The sequence below is a fragment of the Phytophthora sojae genome, assembly GCF_000149755.1.
Source record: "Phytophthora sojae unplaced genomic scaffold PHYSOscaffold_1, whole genome shotgun sequence".
NCBI classification, from domain to species: Eukaryota; Oomycota; class Peronosporomycetes; order Peronosporales; family Peronosporaceae; genus Phytophthora; species Phytophthora sojae.
Genome location: NW_009258115.1, coordinates 6,486,450 through 6,503,991, shown reverse-complemented (window position 1 = coordinate 6,503,991; position 17,542 = coordinate 6,486,450). Strand labels below are relative to the sequence as shown.

At 55.0% G+C, this 17,542-nt stretch overlaps 7 protein-coding genes across 7 annotated transcripts; 2 read left to right on the top strand and 5 right to left on the bottom strand.

Annotated features, from left to right (window-relative positions):
• Nucleotides 1-4,057: 4,057 nt before the first annotated feature.
• Nucleotides 4,058-5,932, bottom strand: PHYSODRAFT_466843 (hypothetical protein; the record flags this gene model as incomplete). Its single annotated transcript, XM_009517463.1, has 1 exon — nucleotides 4,058-5,932. A coding segment is annotated over one exon (1,875 nt), but the record flags the coding sequence as incomplete, so codon positions are not given.
• A 302-nt stretch (nucleotides 5,933-6,234) lies between these two features.
• On the top strand, nucleotides 6,235-7,513 carry PHYSODRAFT_322150 (hypothetical protein; the record flags this gene model as incomplete). The annotated part of the gene is made up of 4 exons (XM_009517462.1): nucleotides 6,235-6,342; nucleotides 6,426-6,517; nucleotides 6,594-7,203; nucleotides 7,274-7,513. The coding sequence occupies 4 exons, from the start codon at nucleotides 6,235-6,237 to the stop codon at nucleotides 7,511-7,513; spliced, it is 1,050 nt and encodes a 349-aa protein (XP_009515757.1).
• A 124-nt stretch (nucleotides 7,514-7,637) lies between these two features.
• PHYSODRAFT_260361 (hypothetical protein) lies at nucleotides 7,638-9,551 on the bottom strand (the record flags this gene model as incomplete). The annotated part of the gene is made up of 4 exons (XM_009517461.1): nucleotides 7,638-7,673; nucleotides 7,719-8,969; nucleotides 9,025-9,104; nucleotides 9,125-9,551. The coding sequence occupies 4 exons, from the start codon at nucleotides 9,549-9,551 to the stop codon at nucleotides 7,638-7,640; spliced, it is 1,794 nt and encodes a 597-aa protein (XP_009515756.1).
• A 508-nt stretch (nucleotides 9,552-10,059) lies between these two features.
• Nucleotides 10,060-10,603, top strand: PHYSODRAFT_284277 (hypothetical protein). The gene is made up of 2 exons (XM_009517460.1): nucleotides 10,060-10,282; nucleotides 10,359-10,603. The coding sequence occupies exons 1-2, from the start codon at nucleotides 10,102-10,104 to the stop codon at nucleotides 10,406-10,408; spliced, it is 231 nt and encodes a 76-aa protein (XP_009515755.1). The 5' UTR covers nucleotides 10,060-10,101; the 3' UTR covers nucleotides 10,409-10,603.
• Nucleotides 10,604-10,851: 248 nt separating this feature from the next.
• Nucleotides 10,852-12,273, bottom strand: PHYSODRAFT_294033 (hypothetical protein; the record flags this gene model as incomplete). The annotated part of the gene is made up of 1 exon (XM_009517459.1): nucleotides 10,852-12,273. The coding sequence occupies one exon, from the start codon at nucleotides 12,271-12,273 to the stop codon at nucleotides 10,852-10,854; it is 1,422 nt and encodes a 473-aa protein (XP_009515754.1).
• An 886-nt stretch (nucleotides 12,274-13,159) lies between these two features.
• PHYSODRAFT_468950 (hypothetical protein) lies at nucleotides 13,160-14,978 on the bottom strand (the record flags this gene model as incomplete). The annotated part of the gene is made up of 2 exons (XM_009517458.1): nucleotides 13,160-13,216; nucleotides 13,299-14,978. The coding sequence occupies 2 exons, from the start codon at nucleotides 14,976-14,978 to the stop codon at nucleotides 13,160-13,162; spliced, it is 1,737 nt and encodes a 578-aa protein (XP_009515753.1).
• Nucleotides 14,979-15,164: 186 nt separating this feature from the next.
• On the bottom strand, nucleotides 15,165-16,830 carry PHYSODRAFT_392116 (hypothetical protein; the record flags this gene model as incomplete). Its single annotated transcript, XM_009517457.1, has 7 exons — nucleotides 15,165-15,389; nucleotides 15,486-15,568; nucleotides 15,641-15,758; nucleotides 15,881-15,996; nucleotides 16,067-16,174; nucleotides 16,249-16,657; nucleotides 16,723-16,830. Coding segments are annotated over 7 exons (1,167 nt in total), but the record flags the coding sequence as incomplete, so codon positions are not given.
• Nucleotides 16,831-17,542: the final 712 nt, after the last annotated feature.

The following is a 17,542-nucleotide window of genomic DNA, read 5'->3' as shown; positions in this document are numbered from 1 at the left end:
GGACTTTTACCGGAAACTGGAAAAGCGATGTGATCCATTTTGCTCTGCATCGTCAATGTGTCCCTCGCGTACGATTGCGAATCGCAACTACAGTTTGCAGCAGGATATCGACAAATTGATGGCAAGTGGTTCGGGCATACTGAGTTCTTCTGAATTGCATCAGTGGATATCTCCACACAAACTACTTCGGTACACAAAACAGAAAACATTAGCATCGTTGACTGAAGGTACCACGGAGTGCTCAAGTGACAAGGAAAATGATGAGGAAGAGGACGATAAAGCTGATACTGATGCTTCCTTGCTCTCGCTACCAACATGGTTTATACCAGTGGAGGAAGTTAGTCGTAAGGCTGCAATAGACAGCGGGGCATTTGGCGCTGTCTATGCTGCTACATGGCTGGGCGCAAATGTTGTGGTGAAGCAAGTTTTGACGGATCAAACGAAGCAAATGTACCGTGATCAGTTTTATCAAGAAGCCGATTTATGGTTTACGCTGAGCCATAAAAATCTACTGCGGTTGTACGGCGCGAACCACATTAATCACCCGTTCTTCGTCTGTGAACATGCGATTGGCAAAACGCTACCGGAATTCTTGAAGCGAGAGCGTGGAGAACGCTTGCATGACTGCATTTTGCATGCTGCTTTGGGACTGGAAAACCTTCATGGCCGGGGTATTGTCCATGGAGACTTGAAGGGGAACAACATTTTGGTTTGATTGGCCCACGAAACAGACCTAGACAGCGCGGTAACGAAACTTGCCGACTTTGGATTAAGCATTTTCGTGGACGGAGTTAGCTCGAGCTTTTACGAGGGAGCGTTGGGTGCGTTTCAGTGGAAATCCCCGGAGTGCTTGCTTGGCCACGCCCCAACTTGCGCGTCGGATATTTTCGCTCGGTATGTGTTTTCTTGAAGCTGCTACAGGGGCATATCCTTGGGGAAAGATTCCAGACAGTGTCGTGCGCGAAAATGTTACAGTGAGAAAAGTGCTTCCATCACGCCCAAAAGGGCTAACTGATTCTCTGTGGGACTTAGTGACGAGAATGTGTTGTTTTGATCCTCACAACCGCATCAACGCAAGCGCGGTTGTAAACATGCTGAGTAACGGCGCATTCGAAGGCGGAACTCCACTGCAATTGGACGGGAGCACCAGAAGCAGGTATCAGATAGATCAAACTAGTTCGATTTCGCCGGCGACCTGTAGACCAGCTCGACCGAATCGGTGGGACCGAAGCAACCGCCCAGATAAAGTCATCTGGACACAAGACCGACTGGGGGACTACTTGGTGGCTCTGCGTAATGACTTCGTGCTCAATCACCCAGTTTGCCGTCGGGGCTTGAATCTCAGCGGTCAGTTAATCGCCTACGAATCTGAGACGAGGGTGCTGCTCAAGCTGGCGATGACCGGACACGTCGTGGGCATTTTGCTTCGATTTGGGAGGGTGGTGGAGTCTTACGTGGAGGTTATGGGGCTTGAGGGGTGTCCTGGTTCCAGGAAATTCTTGGCGACAAGGAGCGTCTGCTGGAGCTCATGGGTGATGAGGCGCAGCAAATGGAGCTGCTAACGGTTCTGAAGCATGACACTGCTGCGTACCACAATATCCTCACACCCGAGGAGCTCGATGTCATGTCGGACGTATACGATGAGGTGGTGCGTCACTCTGGGATCACACTTGTAGAAGATCCTCCAAGCTGGTTCTTGTCCCCGAATGACCTGCTGTCTGAGAACGGGGTTTGCTATCTGCATGATGTTCGAGTGAGCAAGTGTATGACTGGAGAGGCCTTGCAGACAGGATCGGGAGATCTTGCGACCTGGGAGGAGGAAGAAGAAGCGTGTCTGCGCCAGGCAACTGTGTGGGCAGATCTCAATCACCCCCATGTGGCTAAGATGTTAGGCGCCTGCCATATCGGCAAGAATCCATTCGTCGTGCATGAGCTCGCGGAGCCTTTGGTTCCCAACCATGTAAACGCGCAGTCGTGGGAGCCATTGCTTGGATGGGCCCTTGGGCTTCAGTATCTGCATGAACGCGAGCTTGGATACAAGAACTTCGAAAACACCAGACTACTGACTCGTCCCCACGTTACGGTTAATGGTGTGCTGACTGGACTAGGGCTGGTCCCAATCGAAAGGCAAACCTCAGCTTTGTTAATCCGTCGCGCGGTGAACACATTTAGCATGGATGCATTAACAGCTTTACTTCCACGAGCCAGCGCAGATGATAATGTGCTAAAGCTGAATTCCCCCACGTGGAGTGTGCCGAACGATATTTTCGCTTTTGGGCTGGCCATTTACAACACTCGCCAATGGAAGTCCTCAAGCGGTGATGAAAAGCTTCTTGTGTTGCCACAGGAACGTCCAGATTTTTTAAGCGAATGCGAGTGGGACTTGGTAAATAGAATGTGCGTGAGGATTCCTGAAAGGAGAGTGACCATATGGTATGTTGTACATCAACTGCAACAATTTGTCAGAGCTCCAGCTAGGTCTTACGCTGTAGATTCGAGAGAAAGCTTGGACCCCCTACCAAGCGAAGCACACGAAGTCCTTCCAACCAGTGTTGACGGTTGCATCGTGCGAAAAATGAACCTAACAGTTGCGAGGGCGATACCCTTCCTGGAACGCAGGTGCAGGGAGATGCTCGAGACCATTGGATCAATGCCCCAGGACGTATTTGACCGTCTGACAGTCCTTCGCGCGCAAATCCAATCACGTGAGGAAGCTACCAGCGCTACGAATGGATTCGTATACGTCTTAGATCTTTTCTACGATCGACTTATTCGGCAAAATGCTGGAACAGAACAGTTGAGCAGCAACGTGGTTGCCAGCTACTGCGCATCTCGCGCAGCAGGCCAGAACATCGTTATCCTCCACCGCGAGATTGATCGTCTTCTGGTTCTACCTGAAATACCCCCTACATCGGCGTCATCTCCGACTCCTGCACCACGCGGTGGCATTCATGATGCTCAAGATGTTCATGACTGGCAGCTCAGACGGAACAAGGATCGTCGAGAGCAGCTCCGTGCTTTTCAAGCATACCTGGAAAACACGGAGGAGTTGAAGCGACAGCTAAGTGATCCCAAGTCCAGGATGGAAGCGCAAGTGCTGCTTCAGTTTGAGCTTCACAAGCGCCGCAGCTCCTACCCCAACTCTGTTCTGGAGGCAATGTCGCAGGCGCTCTCAGTGCTGGATACGATAGGGGAAGGCGCTGAAGCCATCCCGAGCTGGTTCATCCCACCTTACGAGGTAGTTCTGGATAAACGCATTGGCTTTGGCGACGTGTATTATGGCAAATGGTTTGATACAGACGTTGCGGTAAAGGTTCTGGAGGTTGGGAGAGGTTTGCCGCCAACAAGCAACGCGATAAAGTTGTTCCAGCGGGAGGCGGACCATTGGTTCATGCTAAACCACCAGAACGTGGTTCAATTATACGGAGCTTGCCACATCGGGACACCCTTCTTCCTATGCGAGCCAGCCAAATCGACTTCTCTGAACTTTCGGGGCGACAACTACGACAAGAACGGTGGCGATCCTGCTGACATTATGCAATGCCTGAACCAAGCAGGAATCGGACTGAAGTATCTGCACGAGCGAGGACTAATCCACTGCGATCTGAAGGGGAATACGTTCATGATAGGCACTGAAGCCATTAAACTTGGCGACTTTGGTAAGAGTGTGCTGGCGCAATCCGGACACGACCAACACCCCGCCCATGCCAATGTGGAGACCATTCCCCGAATACCTCAAGGGCGAAGAGCCCACGGTGATGTCGGACGTCTATAGTTTTGGAATGTGTATTCTTGAGCTTATCAGTGGCGACTTACCCTGGGCTGGTCTACCCGAGGCAGCGGTGAAGTTTCACGTGACTAAGCGAAAAGCGCTGCCACCTCGCTCCAAGAAATTTACTAATCTACAGTGGAGCCTGATCCAGCATATGTGTTGCTACGAGCCCAGCAAGCGCATCAGCCTCGATGCAGTCGTGGACATGCTGCACGCTTTCCGGTTTGAACAACAGTGAGGCACGTGTGCATTTTTCGATGAGTGAGGAAAAGTTATACAGTGTCTTTAGAATGGGACTGCTAGGTAGAGTGCGCCGAGGCGGTATCCGTAGGAAATACACTCATCTACAGTTTGGTCTGCATCCTCGATGAATTGGCACTGCACAACAACGAGGCTCGCTTCTTCGAGTGATCCGATCTGCTTCCACAACCTCGATCGACCAGCATCAGCTTTCTCGATTTCAGGGAGTTGAAGATCGTCGCAGGACAACTTCAGGTCATGTTCACGAGAAGTTTCCACTCCTGAAAACCAAACCTGCGCGCTCACCGAGGCGTGGCTCTGAATCAACCCCACGTCTGTTGCTTTCTTACTCTTGTGCAGACGGAAGCGGTGATACTGCAGCGCTTTGCCCTCCATCGTCTTTTGGCTCTTCAGATCCACCTCATACTCGACTTCCACGAGGTCAGCTTGGTTGCTCTGTATTGGCTCCTCATCGTCATCCAGCTCCACAATCAGTGGCTTCTTGGTCGAACCCATGCGCTGCTGAAGCGGAAAGTTTAAGAATTTGAGCCTGACGCGCGTCGGCGTGAGCTGTGCCAAGTTGTTCTCGTTACCATTTGCTTCTTCTTCCTCTTCATCACCGCTTTCTGCGTTGTTATTGCCTGCTCCGCTTCCGCCTTCGAGAAGCTCTTCAATCCCATCCATTTGGTACAGCTCCGCCAGTGCCTTGAGATCTTCCCCACGACTGAAGCTTACACTGAGTTCGTCAAACTCCTGAGCGAGTTCTTGGTACTTTGGACGGAAAGTCCGCACAATGCGATCACGCAGATAGGGCACAGCCTCCATCACCAGACCATTCTTCCCCAATACAGACGTGCTTCCCACCTGTACGATGGCCAGCTCATCCAAGTACCTCTGAACGTCAGCTAGTAGAGGGAGTTGGTCCACCAGCAGCTCATTCAGGTACTTGCGGATGCGTAGTAGCTGGTCCTTCCGATACTGGGTCACCTCATAGTGCTCACGCGCTGACTTGGTGCATAGCAGATAGTAAATAGCCAGCCAGACTTGTGCCTCGGTCGTCGTGAGAGCGAGGAGGTCACTAGGCTCCACTGTGATCCACTTCTGGTCCACGAACTTCTTCCACTTGACTTCAGCCCTCGGGCTCAGATCACTAGCGTCGTCTTTCTTCGCTGGTAGCTTGACGACAGCCTTATGCGTCCATGGCGGGTTTTCAACAAGTGCCACGAGCGTGAGCAAGGCGTCGTGCTTGTCCAGAAGACGCGACACAACACTCAGTGGGAGTGCTTGAAGTCTCTCGGCCACGTAGCGCAAGATGGTGACAGTCTGCACCGCAACGCGGAACTCGATCTCCATCCGTTGGCGCTCAAGCTCTTCGCGGGGGCTTTGGGCTTGCACCATTTGCACCAATTCCGACCCAGTCTTATGGAAGATCGTACCTTCGGTAATGCGCTCGCGCGGGAGACCAACCAGCCACGAAAGCTTCCGCATGCAGTAGTCGACAAGTTCCAGCAGTAGGTCGTCTGAGAGGCTCTCCACTACATGCTCATGGAAGAACGCGACCTCGAGCAAGTTGGTTAACGTGGCCTCGTGATATACCACGAAATAGAGTCGCAAGGACGCAGCGTCCTTGTCTTGACAGCGCAGCAACGGCAGCACGTTCGCCTTCCACAGCTCCAGAGACAGCAAATTGCTGATGACAGTCGGGAACTTGTCGAAGGTCAGCAAACTCTCCACCACGAAGTTGTCTTGCTTGCGTTGCGCCGACTGGTGCGCCTGCAGGTTCAGCTTCTCCATTGCATGGTGGTGCTCGAGCCATTGGGTAGACCGTCCAATCTGCTCGGGCGTTTGCTCTTGCAGTCGTTCCACGATCTGCTCCGCCTCAGTGGGCAGCACCAGGTACTGCGCCCCGAGCACGTCACTGCGCCATACACAAACGTAGCTGCGTTAGCCCCAACAATGACATAGTACTGCAAACTCGCATGAGCTCACCTCATAGTTCACCTCCGTAGCTTTCGGCGACTGTAAATTTCGTTCGGAACCTTGCGCGTTAGCTCTTAAACGCAAAATGGAGACTGAGGTGTGCCTTTTCATGAAAGATTCTGGAAGATCCGCCGCATGAAAAGCGTCGCGCCGTGGAAGACTGCAGGAGTTATACCCCGACGGAAATAGTCGACTTTTGAAGGCGTTAGCCGGCGCCACTTTACTCGGTAGTTGGAGCAGCTATGGATGAAGAGCAGGAGCTGGCATTCTTCCTGGAATGGTATGACCCGCAGTCGGGCCTGAAGAAGGGCTACATCATGCACTACCACGGAGATAACACTGTCGAGCTCGTACGTCCATCAGAGTTTTCGAGTTCGGCACTAAGAAGATAATTTCATGGTCTCTTGTGTGGTTCCCGTTCTGGTTCTTGTAGGTGGAGCGGAAAACGAGAAAAATCTTCTTGAAGCGCATCCGGATCCCCACCGTCAACCTCGACGACCTCTACGTTGGAGGCTCTGTCACCGTGTAAGCCTGAACAAAGGGAAAAGTCTTGGCTGGTATCGCTTTTGTACTCATCTTTTGACACTGCTTCACGACGCAGGTACTCGCGCCAGCTCACGATCATAGAGCCTGCCAACGAGTTCACTCGGCAGATGCTTCGACAGCGAGAAGACAAAGCCACTTTCATCGTCACACCTAGCGGGTACTCCCAAATGGGTCGCATCATTCAGCTCATCGAACAGAGCGGTCTGCTGGTCCGAGATCTGCGGATGGTACAGCTACAGAAGCCTCACCTAATGACACTACAGTCTCTGGGGGCCATCACTGACAACAACCAGCAACAAGCACTACTCAGCGATGTTTGCGTACTGATTGAAGTGAGGCTTCCTACCCCAAAAGAGCTTCAAGACGCCCAAGTGAAGCTGGCAGGGGCTGGACTTGCTGACGTAGTGCTAATTGCTAGCAGGGGGCTCGACAGTCTCTGCCCTGGAACGACTCCAAGCAATGCCTTCCCAACAACAGCCGTACTGGACAATTGCACGCTGTGTCTAGTGCGCCCTCGACTGATCCGCGAAGCTCGTGTGGGTGAGGTACTGGACGCGATCGTGGCAGCGGGTTTTGAGGTATCAGCGATGAAGCTCGTTCATCTGCAGATGAACGAGGCGGACGAGCTCTTCCAGATCTACAAAGGTGTTGTGCGCCAATACCACGTACGTATCGCGTTACTCTGTGGAGTGCATTAGGGTGCCGCTGACCAGTGTCTTGTGCCAAACACGACAGGAAATGCTCAAGTACATGTGTTCATCGCCGTGTCTAGCGCTCGAAGTTCGGGGCGAAGACATTGTGAGGCGATTCCGTGAGCTCTGCGGTCCTTTCGACGTCCAAGTAGCCAAAACGCTACGGCCAGACAGCCTTCGTGCGAAGTTCGGTCGTACCAATATCTACAACGCTCTGCATTGTACAGACTGCCCGGAAGACGGAGTGCTCGAGTGCCAGTTTGTCTTCAGGTCGCTCTCGTAGACTCATCAGCTACCACAATAACGCACGAATAAACGAAGATGAAGGGAGGCGTGTTGAAAAGCGGTCGATTGGATTCAATAGTTTCGCGCGGATAGATGATGTAGTCTCTAACCCACTCGTAAGCTTAACCGCAGCCCGACTCAGTCGACTGGTACGCAAACTCGACAACCTTGCCGTCCTTCGTACGACGGAAGCGGGTTTCGACAGGGTCAAAGCCCTGCTCCTTCGAGTCGTACACAGCCCAGTGCGGCGTGGGGGCCGTGTAATCGTCAGCAGTGAACGGAGTGCCATCCTCGTAGTACTTGGCAACGAGCTCGTGGAAACGCTCGTAGTCGATCCACGTGTGCCACACACCATCGCGGCAGAACTTCTTCTTGGCAATCAGCACGCAGTTCGAGTGCGCGTGCTCCGACGCCAAGGCGTACTCGCCGCTCACACGGTCGCACAGAGCCGAGCAGAATCCGCGCACTTCCTCATGCCAAGGCACGTTCTTCATGGTCAAGTCGGAACCGTCCGATTTTCCACAGTACGTCACGGCCTTCACCTCAATGAAGTCGGGCTGGCCAATGTTGATGAGCTCCGCGTAGTTGTCGAGCTCCTCCATGTTGTACGACTTGACCAGCGTCAAGCGGTACACCGTGCGCTGGCCCTTGTGCTTGAGCTCCCTCAAGCAGGCGAGGAACCGCTCCCAGAAATCCTTGAACAGCGGGCGGTCGACAGCGCGCAGCGATTCCTTCGTTGCGGCGTCCACACTAACGTACAGCTGCGTAATCGGGTTGAGCGCCGCGATCTTCTCCGGGAACTGGGCGTTGGTAACCAAGAAGGACGAGATGTGACGGTTGTGGAGCTGCTTGCAGAACTCGTTGATCTGCGGGTACATGATGGCCTCGCCTACGAGCGACAAAGCGCAATGGCGCACAGTGAAGGCCTCATCCCAGCGCGCAGGAATCAGTCCGGGAAGTCCCTTCAGCTCCTTGATCATGCTTTGGTGGCGCTCAATGGAGCCCTTGACGAGCGTCTCGGCGTCGTCCGTCTTCCAGCGCCACACGCGGCCAACCGGGTTCTTGTGGTGGCGCCAGCAGAACACACACTTGTTGGCACAAGCCAAACTAGGTGTCGTCTCCATGCACTGGTAGCTTGTAATTCCGTAGAAGGCGTGCTTGTAGCAGCCACCACGTCCACGCAGCTGGTGTTTCGTCCATCGGCAGAGCTTCACGGCGCTGTGCGTGCCAATGATCTTGTAGCCCTCCTTCGTGAGCGCCTTACGCTGCATCGGCGTCACCATCTCACGCGACTTACTGGCGGCCTCCGACTCCTTCATCGACTTTCCAATGTCTTCCACGTCCACCATGCCGTCGTCATCGTTGGTCTTCTGCTGGTTCTGCTCTTCATCGTCGGAGAAGTCATCCACCAGAAACTGCTCGTTCATCAGATCCTCCTCATTGAGCTCCACCGCCTCTCCATTGGCGGCAGCGGCCTCGGCCTTCTTCGCCCTCTTCTGACGACGGAACTCCTTCTGGGACAGCCACTCCTTCTTCCCAGCCTTCTCGGTCTTCACAGGGCTGCGGCTCTTCTTCAGCGCCGCTACAGCCTTCTCCGAGCTGTACTCACACATGGCGGCGACCAGGTTGTCCATCCACACGTCGAACTGCTGGAACTGGTCGACATTGTCATCACCCAGACCCAACTGCACGAGGGACGGCGAGCCCAGCTCGGACAGCTCGCGGTCCAGGTTCTTCGCCGCCGTGCCATAGTCCTCGTCGTACTCGGCGTTGCCCAGGCCGAACACAGCGTGCTGCACCCCGTTGAGCCACGACTTGGACACGCGGAAGTCCTGCGTCATATCCGTGATCCAGTTGCAGAACACGCGCGCGTCCTCGGGCGGCTTGCCGTGCGTCCAGGTGGACAGGATGGCCACTACGATGGCCTCCTGCTCCAGGTTGTCCTGATCGTAGTCCTTCATGTTGACCACACTCGTCTGGAAGTGGAAGCCGGAGATGTTGAGCGCGAACAGCGTCTTCTCCAGCGTCTCGGCCATGGCTGCAGCAAATTAGCGTGCAATTAGTAAGGAAATATCATAATTATCGTGCAGTTTTACCAGCACCAGCAGCTTACTCTTGGAGGCGCCGGTCTGCGTGCCGTAGAGGATGCGGACGGTCATGGGCTTGGGCTCGCTGGGCTTGTCCTGAGGCTTGCGCGGGCTCTTCTTGGCCTTGCGCTTGGGCGAGTCGATGGCTGGTGCAGCATTTCGGGGCAGCGTGCGCGGGTGCGACGACAGGTAGAGCAGCACGCCCACGGCCACGAGCAGCAGGCTCACGCCGGCGCTGGCGGACGGCGACAGCATCGGTCTGGCTGGCTGGTCACTGGTCGAAGTGAGCTCGCCCACCACCAGAACACAAAATTGCTTAGCGCCAATTTGTGACGCACCTAAAAATGTGAGTGGACGGACTATATTGGAGAAAAAGGTCCGTCGATTCAAAAATGAATTGCAGACCGCCGACACCACCTGTGGCTGTGCTGCCCCCCTCGGCACAACCGTCTAACAAGCGCTTCAGATCCTCTAGCAGACAGACAGACCTCAAGAGACAATGGCCAGCAAGGGAACGTCGCTCTGGCGCATGGCGGGTGTGTCGTACCTGCAGTACGTGAACAAGTCGGCTGGTGTGCTGCGCGCGGCCCTCAAGGAGCCCGTCAAGAGCACGGTCGAGGCCCGCTCCAACGTCGAGTTCGCCGGCTTCAAGTGGGCCAACGGCGAGCGTGGCGAGCGCGGTGCGTAACCTTCAGCAATTCATGCAATACTGTTGGTAGTTTATATGTATTGATGATATCTATTGTGGTTCTGCAGTGGACATCGACTCGATCAAGACGATCGCCGAGGCCTTCAAGAAGGCGTAAGCGTCTGCTGTCGATAGCGAGGACGTTGGTCGACGTTGACCAGCCCCAAGATTCCCAAGGAAAAACGCATAGCGTCAATGGAGTGAGAAGGAGGAGCGGAGAGTGAGAGAACCCACTCTGGCCCTTCCTTTGTTTTTGACGGTTAACTAAATGCTTTGAACGGCTCTTTGTGGCCCGATATGTTTCCGACGTCCCAAGATGTTGTTGCTTCCCGAGTTCGTGCTTCTGTGGTGGTGGATGTGAAGTGGATGTGGACGTGTATTTTGATTAAGTTAGGCAGCAACATGCAGCAGATACATAAGCTTTTGGACCAAAAGATGCCGCGGCAGCGGCGAGTTGAAGTGAGACACAGCACCAGTTGAAGACGGATCCAAGGAACGACACAACGAAGCACGAACAAGGCTCGCTGGGCTGATCTGCGCTCTTCGAAGCGAGCGAGATCGTTAGTGATAACGAAGATAGGCGTCTCCGTTCGTCATGCGGAGATACGAGGCGCGCATGTACTTGTGGCGCCGATACGCGTCCTTGGCGTACTGGAAGCCCAGCACTGGCGGCAGTACGACGACGGCGAGTCCTGCTCCGGCGACAACGGCTACCGTCGCCACGCCGACGATTGTCGTTTTGGTGACAACACGCATCGGGGCCCAGCAACCGTACTTGCGGCTGTTGGAGCGCAGGAAGCTCAGCGGCAGACACAACGTTTCGTTGTGGTTGTCCCACGGGCGCAGGCAGGACCAGCAGAACTCTTGGTCGCACTGGAAGCACTTCATGTGCGAGCAGCCTCCCTGCTTTTCGATGACAGCCTTGCAGCTGGGGCATGCTCGGACGTTGTGCCGCTTCTTCCAGCGGCCGAAACGCTTCTCCACGCGACGGCACGTCGGGATCTTGTGGAAATCCCCACCGCACCGCATGCACGACTCCTCCCTGCAGGCTTGGCACTTGACTCTGCGCGACGACGAGTTGAGCGGCTCGTCCAAGACGGCGCAGCATCCAGCGCGGGGGCAGAAGCGGATGCCAACCTTCTGGTTCTTGAGGAACTTCTTGTACTTGGAGAACGTGTCAGGGGACACCATCGCTTCAATGAGGTCCTCGGACAAGGGTCGCGTGCATTGTGGGGCAGGACACACCATCTTCTTGGGCGAGACCTCGCCTTCCAGCACCTTGTATTCGATGTACCAGCGCGTGCAGTTGGCGCAGAAAGATCCGCAGCATGCCACGCACACGTGCGCCTGCAGTGCGTCCAGCTTCTCGAAGCAGATCTGGCACTCGCGCCGTCTGGCCGTGTCGAAGCCGTCGACTGCGTCCACGGCGGTGACGCTGGTGCCCGTAGCCGCAGGAGCGGACGAGCTCATGATGGGCAGGTCCGGCCGCTCCGGTTCGAAGCCGTCTCGGTCGGAGTCGGGGCCACCTCCAAGCAACACGCTGCTGGAGATGCTCGCTCGGAGCAAGGACGACGCGGCGGAGAAGGCGGCAACTCGGGCGCCGAGCTCGTCCAGCTGGGCGGCGTCAACCGTGGCGTCCTCTGCTTGGGCGAGGGCGCGCGCGAGTTGCTCCTCGGACTCTTCGAGCAGTCGCCGCAGCGAGGCCGTCGACGACTCGGACGACGAGTGCGAGGAGGAGAAGGAGCACGCGGGACGTCGGCGACCAGAGCGCGACTGATGGCTCAGCTGCTCCTGGAAGAGCTCGGCCATGGCGCTCTCGTGCAGCAGCCGGATGGGTCGCGGGCTGGGCAGCGACGGCTTGGTGTGGAGCTGCTGGTGGTGCTGGTGCTCGTCGTCCAGCTTGGACATGCTCGAGCGCTCTGCCTTGAGGCGGTGCAGGTGCGACCTGCCGCAGAAGGTTCGGCGGCGCATCGCGAGCTCCATGGGTCGCCGCGGACTCGGCGCTCTCTAGCGGGTGGATGGACGGCGCGTGAACGACCCCGCAGATTTCAGTCTGGGCATGAGGTAGCAAGTTGCCTTGGATGGATCTGAGTTTTACTGGCACGTTCCATAGATCAACTTCAAACTTTCTGTTTTTCGACTTAGCAACCGCAAAAGTCTTGGCGTGCGTGGGCTCAACTGCCATATACACTTGATAAATGTATGTCTCTGGGTTGAAGATGCGGAAGGGACGCAGGGTTTTGTGGAGAAAGGTGCGCCAACTACTTGCAGTGAGTGGTGGGGTCAAAATAACTAGTCTCGACGGCCATTGCGGCGCAGTGCGCCGCAATGGCTGCCGGATCGGCAGTGGAAGAGAGTTCGACAGGCTCTGCCGAATCCGCCGTAGCTGTCGAATGTGCGGCTGCGGCCTCGTCGGCGGAGGCGCGGCGCCGGAGCAGCAACAGCTTCACCGGTGGGTTGGTCGGCGCCGAGTCCTTCTTCTTGGGCGACTTCTTGTCCGCCGCAGCTGCAGGTTTCGACGGGCTTCGTCGGGCGATTGCCGGTGACGCGTTGCGGCCAGCCGTTGTCGTTGCCGTCTAGCAAAATGGGACGAGGAATACTAATCAGAGGCATTGACAATGCGTTCGTGGCGCAAGAACGTGGGCCGTACCGAGGACGCCAATTTGGCTGGGGAGTGCACGGTTGTCACGCTGCTGCTACGAGGGAGATGGCTCTTCACCGGGGATGTCGGAGTTTGCTCTCCGTCGGAAGTCGCCGCAGCAAGTCGCGCTCTACAGCCGCAGAAACGAAACCAAGGAAGACACCAATCCTCTGGCGGTCGGTCAGTCTGTAAGTGTACCGCATGAATTGCAAACCGAAGACAGGGAACTCACTTTTCGGACCTCTCGGCCCTGAGCGCCTGTGCCTCGCGCTTCTTCTTCTCGTTCTGCAATCACGCACACATCCCCAGAGAATAAGTAAAGATCAGCGCGTTGAGCCACCGGATGCATCTGATGCTAAGCGCTCACCTTCTCCACCATCTCTTCGAAGCTGGAGCTGGTGCCAAAGACTTCAGGGCCGAAGAGAGCTTCTAACACCAGCAATGCGCCTCGACGGTGGTAGACTGTCACACCGTCCACACGCGTCTCCGTGCCCATTTCGTCCACTGCTGAACGCAGACTGAAACCCAGTCCGACACCTAGAACACTGGGGCTCTTGCCCTTGAATGGGGCGAGAAGCTGCAGTCGCGCCTTATTGTCGAGCTTCACGACCCCGTTCTCTTGGCGGAAAGTGAGAGAGTTCCCCGCTTCGTCGAATCCCGGGAGCAGGTTTGTCTTGTAGCCGGCACCCCAAACGATGGCGCCGGCGGCTGCGTACGCTTTGTCGGTGATAGCCTGTGAGCCCTGTTGATTCACCTGGAAGAGCCTCACGCGCATCTCGCGCCCAGCTGTCACGCTTTTGAATAGCCTCTTCGCGTCCTCGCGTAGCCCCGTGAAGGTGTTCACGCACCCGGAGCGATCGACGCGACTGGCGTCCGCTCCATCAGCTTCGGCTTCTTTCTTCGTCCCATAGTAGCACCGAATCGGAGATCGATGCAGTATCATGATGTCCTTGGCGTTGAAAATGGTCGACTTCGGAGCTGGGTTGTCACCGCTGGTACTAGTAAGCGATGTGCGTTTCACCTTGACGGGAGTACCTGTAGTCTCGCATTTCGTGATGGTGAGCGGGGAAACGAGTGCGGTGGCTGTCACGGGGGCACCGATCGACGCGAGGTGCGGCATGACTAAAGCGGTCTCACCCTCCTCTTTAGCCTTCTTTGGGTCCGATGAAGCGAGTTTCTTCGGACTGGATGAGCTTGTTGAAGGTTTTCTTGTGGTGATTGGCTTTGGGTCCGTGAACCTGTTCAGAAGCAGCCAAGCAACCGAGAAGGAGCTGTGGGATCCACCTACAATGCACACTTTCCGTTCGCCTGTTGGCTGCGCGAGAAGATGCTCCTTGAGTCTTGCAAAGCCATCTTCACGGAGACACACATCTGAAGCGAATAACTTTGAGTGGTAAGCGGGGTTGTCGAGTGATGGCAGTTCTTGAGTACCTCCCATGGCCAACACGAGGTGCTCAGTGTGAAGTATTACAGTGTCATCACTGCCATTGGTGTTGCGAGCCTCAATACGAATAATCCCGTTCTCCAGAGCTTCATACTTGGTAGCAATCGTGGTCAGCAGAACCTTACTTGTGTCAGGAGCTTTGTCGTTGATCTCTTCGATCAGACAGGCTCCAACATGACGAAGGAAGTGTCCGATCTCCGTCAGGTTTCCGGGCGCGGCACCAATCTCTTCAAGTCGTTTGGCACTTTCGTGCACGCGCGCTTTCTCCAGAAACGTGTTCTTGATACTCTCGGGTGGGTCCAGGTCGGGTTTCTCGTCCAAAACACTGGCTAGCAGACTGCACGCGAATGTATTCGAGTTGATGATGTACTCCCCCAAATTGCCACCACCGAAGGTTTTGGCGTCACCGGCATGAAGAACAGCCACGCCCATCTGCTTGTATCCAAGTTGAGTGCTGATCTCGATGTCTTTAGCGGTGCCCACCATTTCAGGATTCATCAATCGAGGCATTAAGCCTGCGCGAGCTGCTCGAACAAACACGCCGATTCCAGCAGGACCCCCGCCTACCACTACAGCCTTGTAAACCTCTTCGATGATAGCCATCGCGTTCGTGTCTTGGGATTCTATCGACGGTGTAGACAGCTCGGTTGGCTTCCTGTGCCAAAGTACACAGGAAAACATTGTATCGTTTTCCAGCACCACGTCGATCCAAGCGTATTCATAGATACTGATGGATCTATAATGAGGTTTTGCTCAGTCACCTCCTGTTTCCGTACAAATATATCAACTCGTCTTCCTTGTCTTGGACCTGGACTTCGAATGGCGCGGTGGTCGTAGAGGCGTAGAATAGCTGGCTCGCAACTGCGCGTCTGAGCCTACGGGAGTACGTAGTACCGATCGAACACTAGGCATTCTGGCACGAATGCTCTGACATACCGGGGTTTGGTCGTTTTTCGGCCTCTTTCGTGAGGGCGTCTTGATACCGGACATCCGGGAGCTCGAGCTACGACGGCGCTAAGTAATGAGCAAGCCGCAGCAAGTAAACGAGATTAGACCAATGCTGAAAACTCATTCCAATTCAAGAGCAAAACCTCAATACGCCACACGTACAGCTTCCGATTCCAGCCGACCCGCTAGCTTCTCTCGACTTGAAGTATCGCGCATCTCAAAACTAGGAGTACTCAAAATGCGTTCTACACAAAAACAATGAAACAACGACAGGAGGTTAAACGCTGTTTAGGCGCAAACAACACTCCTCCACGCACCTGGTGTCGCTCGTGATCCTAAAATTCTCGGGGTTCCTTCAATATCTCCCCATGTCATCAGCGGACTCGCATCCACACCCGGAGCAATGACTGGCGTCATTGGAACTAAAGAGTAATCCTTTCGTGTCGACGATAAGACATCGCGGCTACCGGGTTCACTTAGCTAAACGCAGTCGTAGAGCAATTGCATTCCACATATTAGAATCCTAGCAGACCAGTACATGCAGCACAGATACGTACTTCTGTTTCTTGGGATGAAAATCTGGAGTTAGCGTAGACAGTCTTCTTTCCGGCCCGCGGGGGACGCCCTGAGCGTGACTTCACACCATTTTCAAGCAGAAGTTGGTTCCCAGAGCCTGGCTCAACCTAAAACAATCGTGAGACTCCAATACAAACGCTGACCTCATTGCTAAGCACAGGAAAAACGCACCTGACAAATATCTCGCGTAGCTTCCAGTTCAGGTGGAAAGAGCAGAGGATTTCTTGCACGAAACCTCCACGTTTCAGGAGCACTCGGTCTGTCATCCTTCGGTCCTGCATTTCACCAAACCGTTCAGTCCCTTGCGAGCAAATTAAGCCGAACCTGTTTAAATGAACTGCAATCAGACCTTTTGGTGCGCACGCTTCATCTGCAATTCGTCGCTGCTCCTTTGAGATCCAAGTTCCGTTCGTCAGCAAGTGCAGCTTCGGGTCGCCTCTCTTCTTGTCGTCATCGAAAGCCCAATGGTAGCGTCGTTGGTGGTCTATCACCGCCTTCTCTTGTAGCTCCGCGAACGATTCATTGTCCTCAGACGTGTGCGTCGCCACAAAGTGGTTCAGCGTCATGGAAGCCTTGGCATCAGCTTCAGCAGCATCACTCTCTTGCGTAGCGTCAACAGCAGACTCTCCCGACTGAGGAGTGGGCTGGTCCCATCCCGTGCCGCTTGCGCTGCTGCGTACTGACGCATTGCCTCGAGTGTTCGCAGCGCGTAGCGTCGTGTCCGTCCATGGGACTCCTCCTTCTTCCTCTCGCAGCAGCTAAAACGGGGTTTATATTGGCGTTATGAGGGTGTTTATAATGGTGGGTCGATGCTAGAACGCACCTCTGTCTGCCGCTTGAGCTTGGGCAGGTCCGGGAAGAAGTCGCGCTCGATGATCTGGCCTAGCGCGTCCACATACTCCTCCTCTTCCAGCACCACCTTCTTGCTCATTTTTAGTGGGGGCTAACTCGCGAATTAGTGGTAAATTATTTACAAATCTGGGCAACAAAGTGGGCAACAAAGTGGTCATCACTCTTTACATTTAGCTCGCTATTCCGAGTCCGATCCCGATTCCGACCCCGATTCGTCGACTCGGTCGTACACTGCGCGTGCTGCTGTAATGATGTCGGTCAAGTCGTCCGGGATTTTTTGAAGAACGGCCGACGATGGAGCCGAGTCATCCAGGTGCAACTCTGTTGAAGTGCTGGACATGACAATCGCGTGTGGCATGACGCACGAATAGGATTCGCACGGAGCTTGGGAGCGGAACGACCCTGGACGACACGTACACGTCGCTATACGAGGGTCGCCATTCCTGAGGTGTACGTCGCCAGCCCGCGGAGCGGACGGGTTAATCACGCGAAGCGTATCTGCTGGGAACGCTTGGTGCACCGTTCGGATGCGGAACTGACTGGATGCGCGCAGAAGTCGGAGCAATTCGGACGAGGAGATCTCGATCTTCAGCTTGTCAAACGCATAGCGATGCAGCTGAAACAGCGACGCTGATGGCTCGCAGATGCGGAGTAGCTCTTCAGTCAGCTCGTCCTCGTCGAAGCTTCGTCGTCGTGTACGATAGGTAGTAGCTGCCTCTTCAGTTGTATATTCACTGGTCCGTTCATCGCTTCCTCGATCGTCCTCGCCAACGTTCACGGCTACTGCAGCG

Bases quoted from the DNA above. Each gene is read 5' to 3' on its own strand.
- PHYSODRAFT_284277 (XM_009517460.1), top strand. From the start codon at position 10,102: ATGGCCAGCAAGGGAACGTCGCTCTGGCGCATGGCGGGTGTGTCGTAC. The intron at 10,283-10,358 runs GTGCGTAACCTT...GTGGTTCTGCAG, and splicing joins CGGCGAGCGTGGCGAGCGCG to TGGACATCGACTCGATCAAG.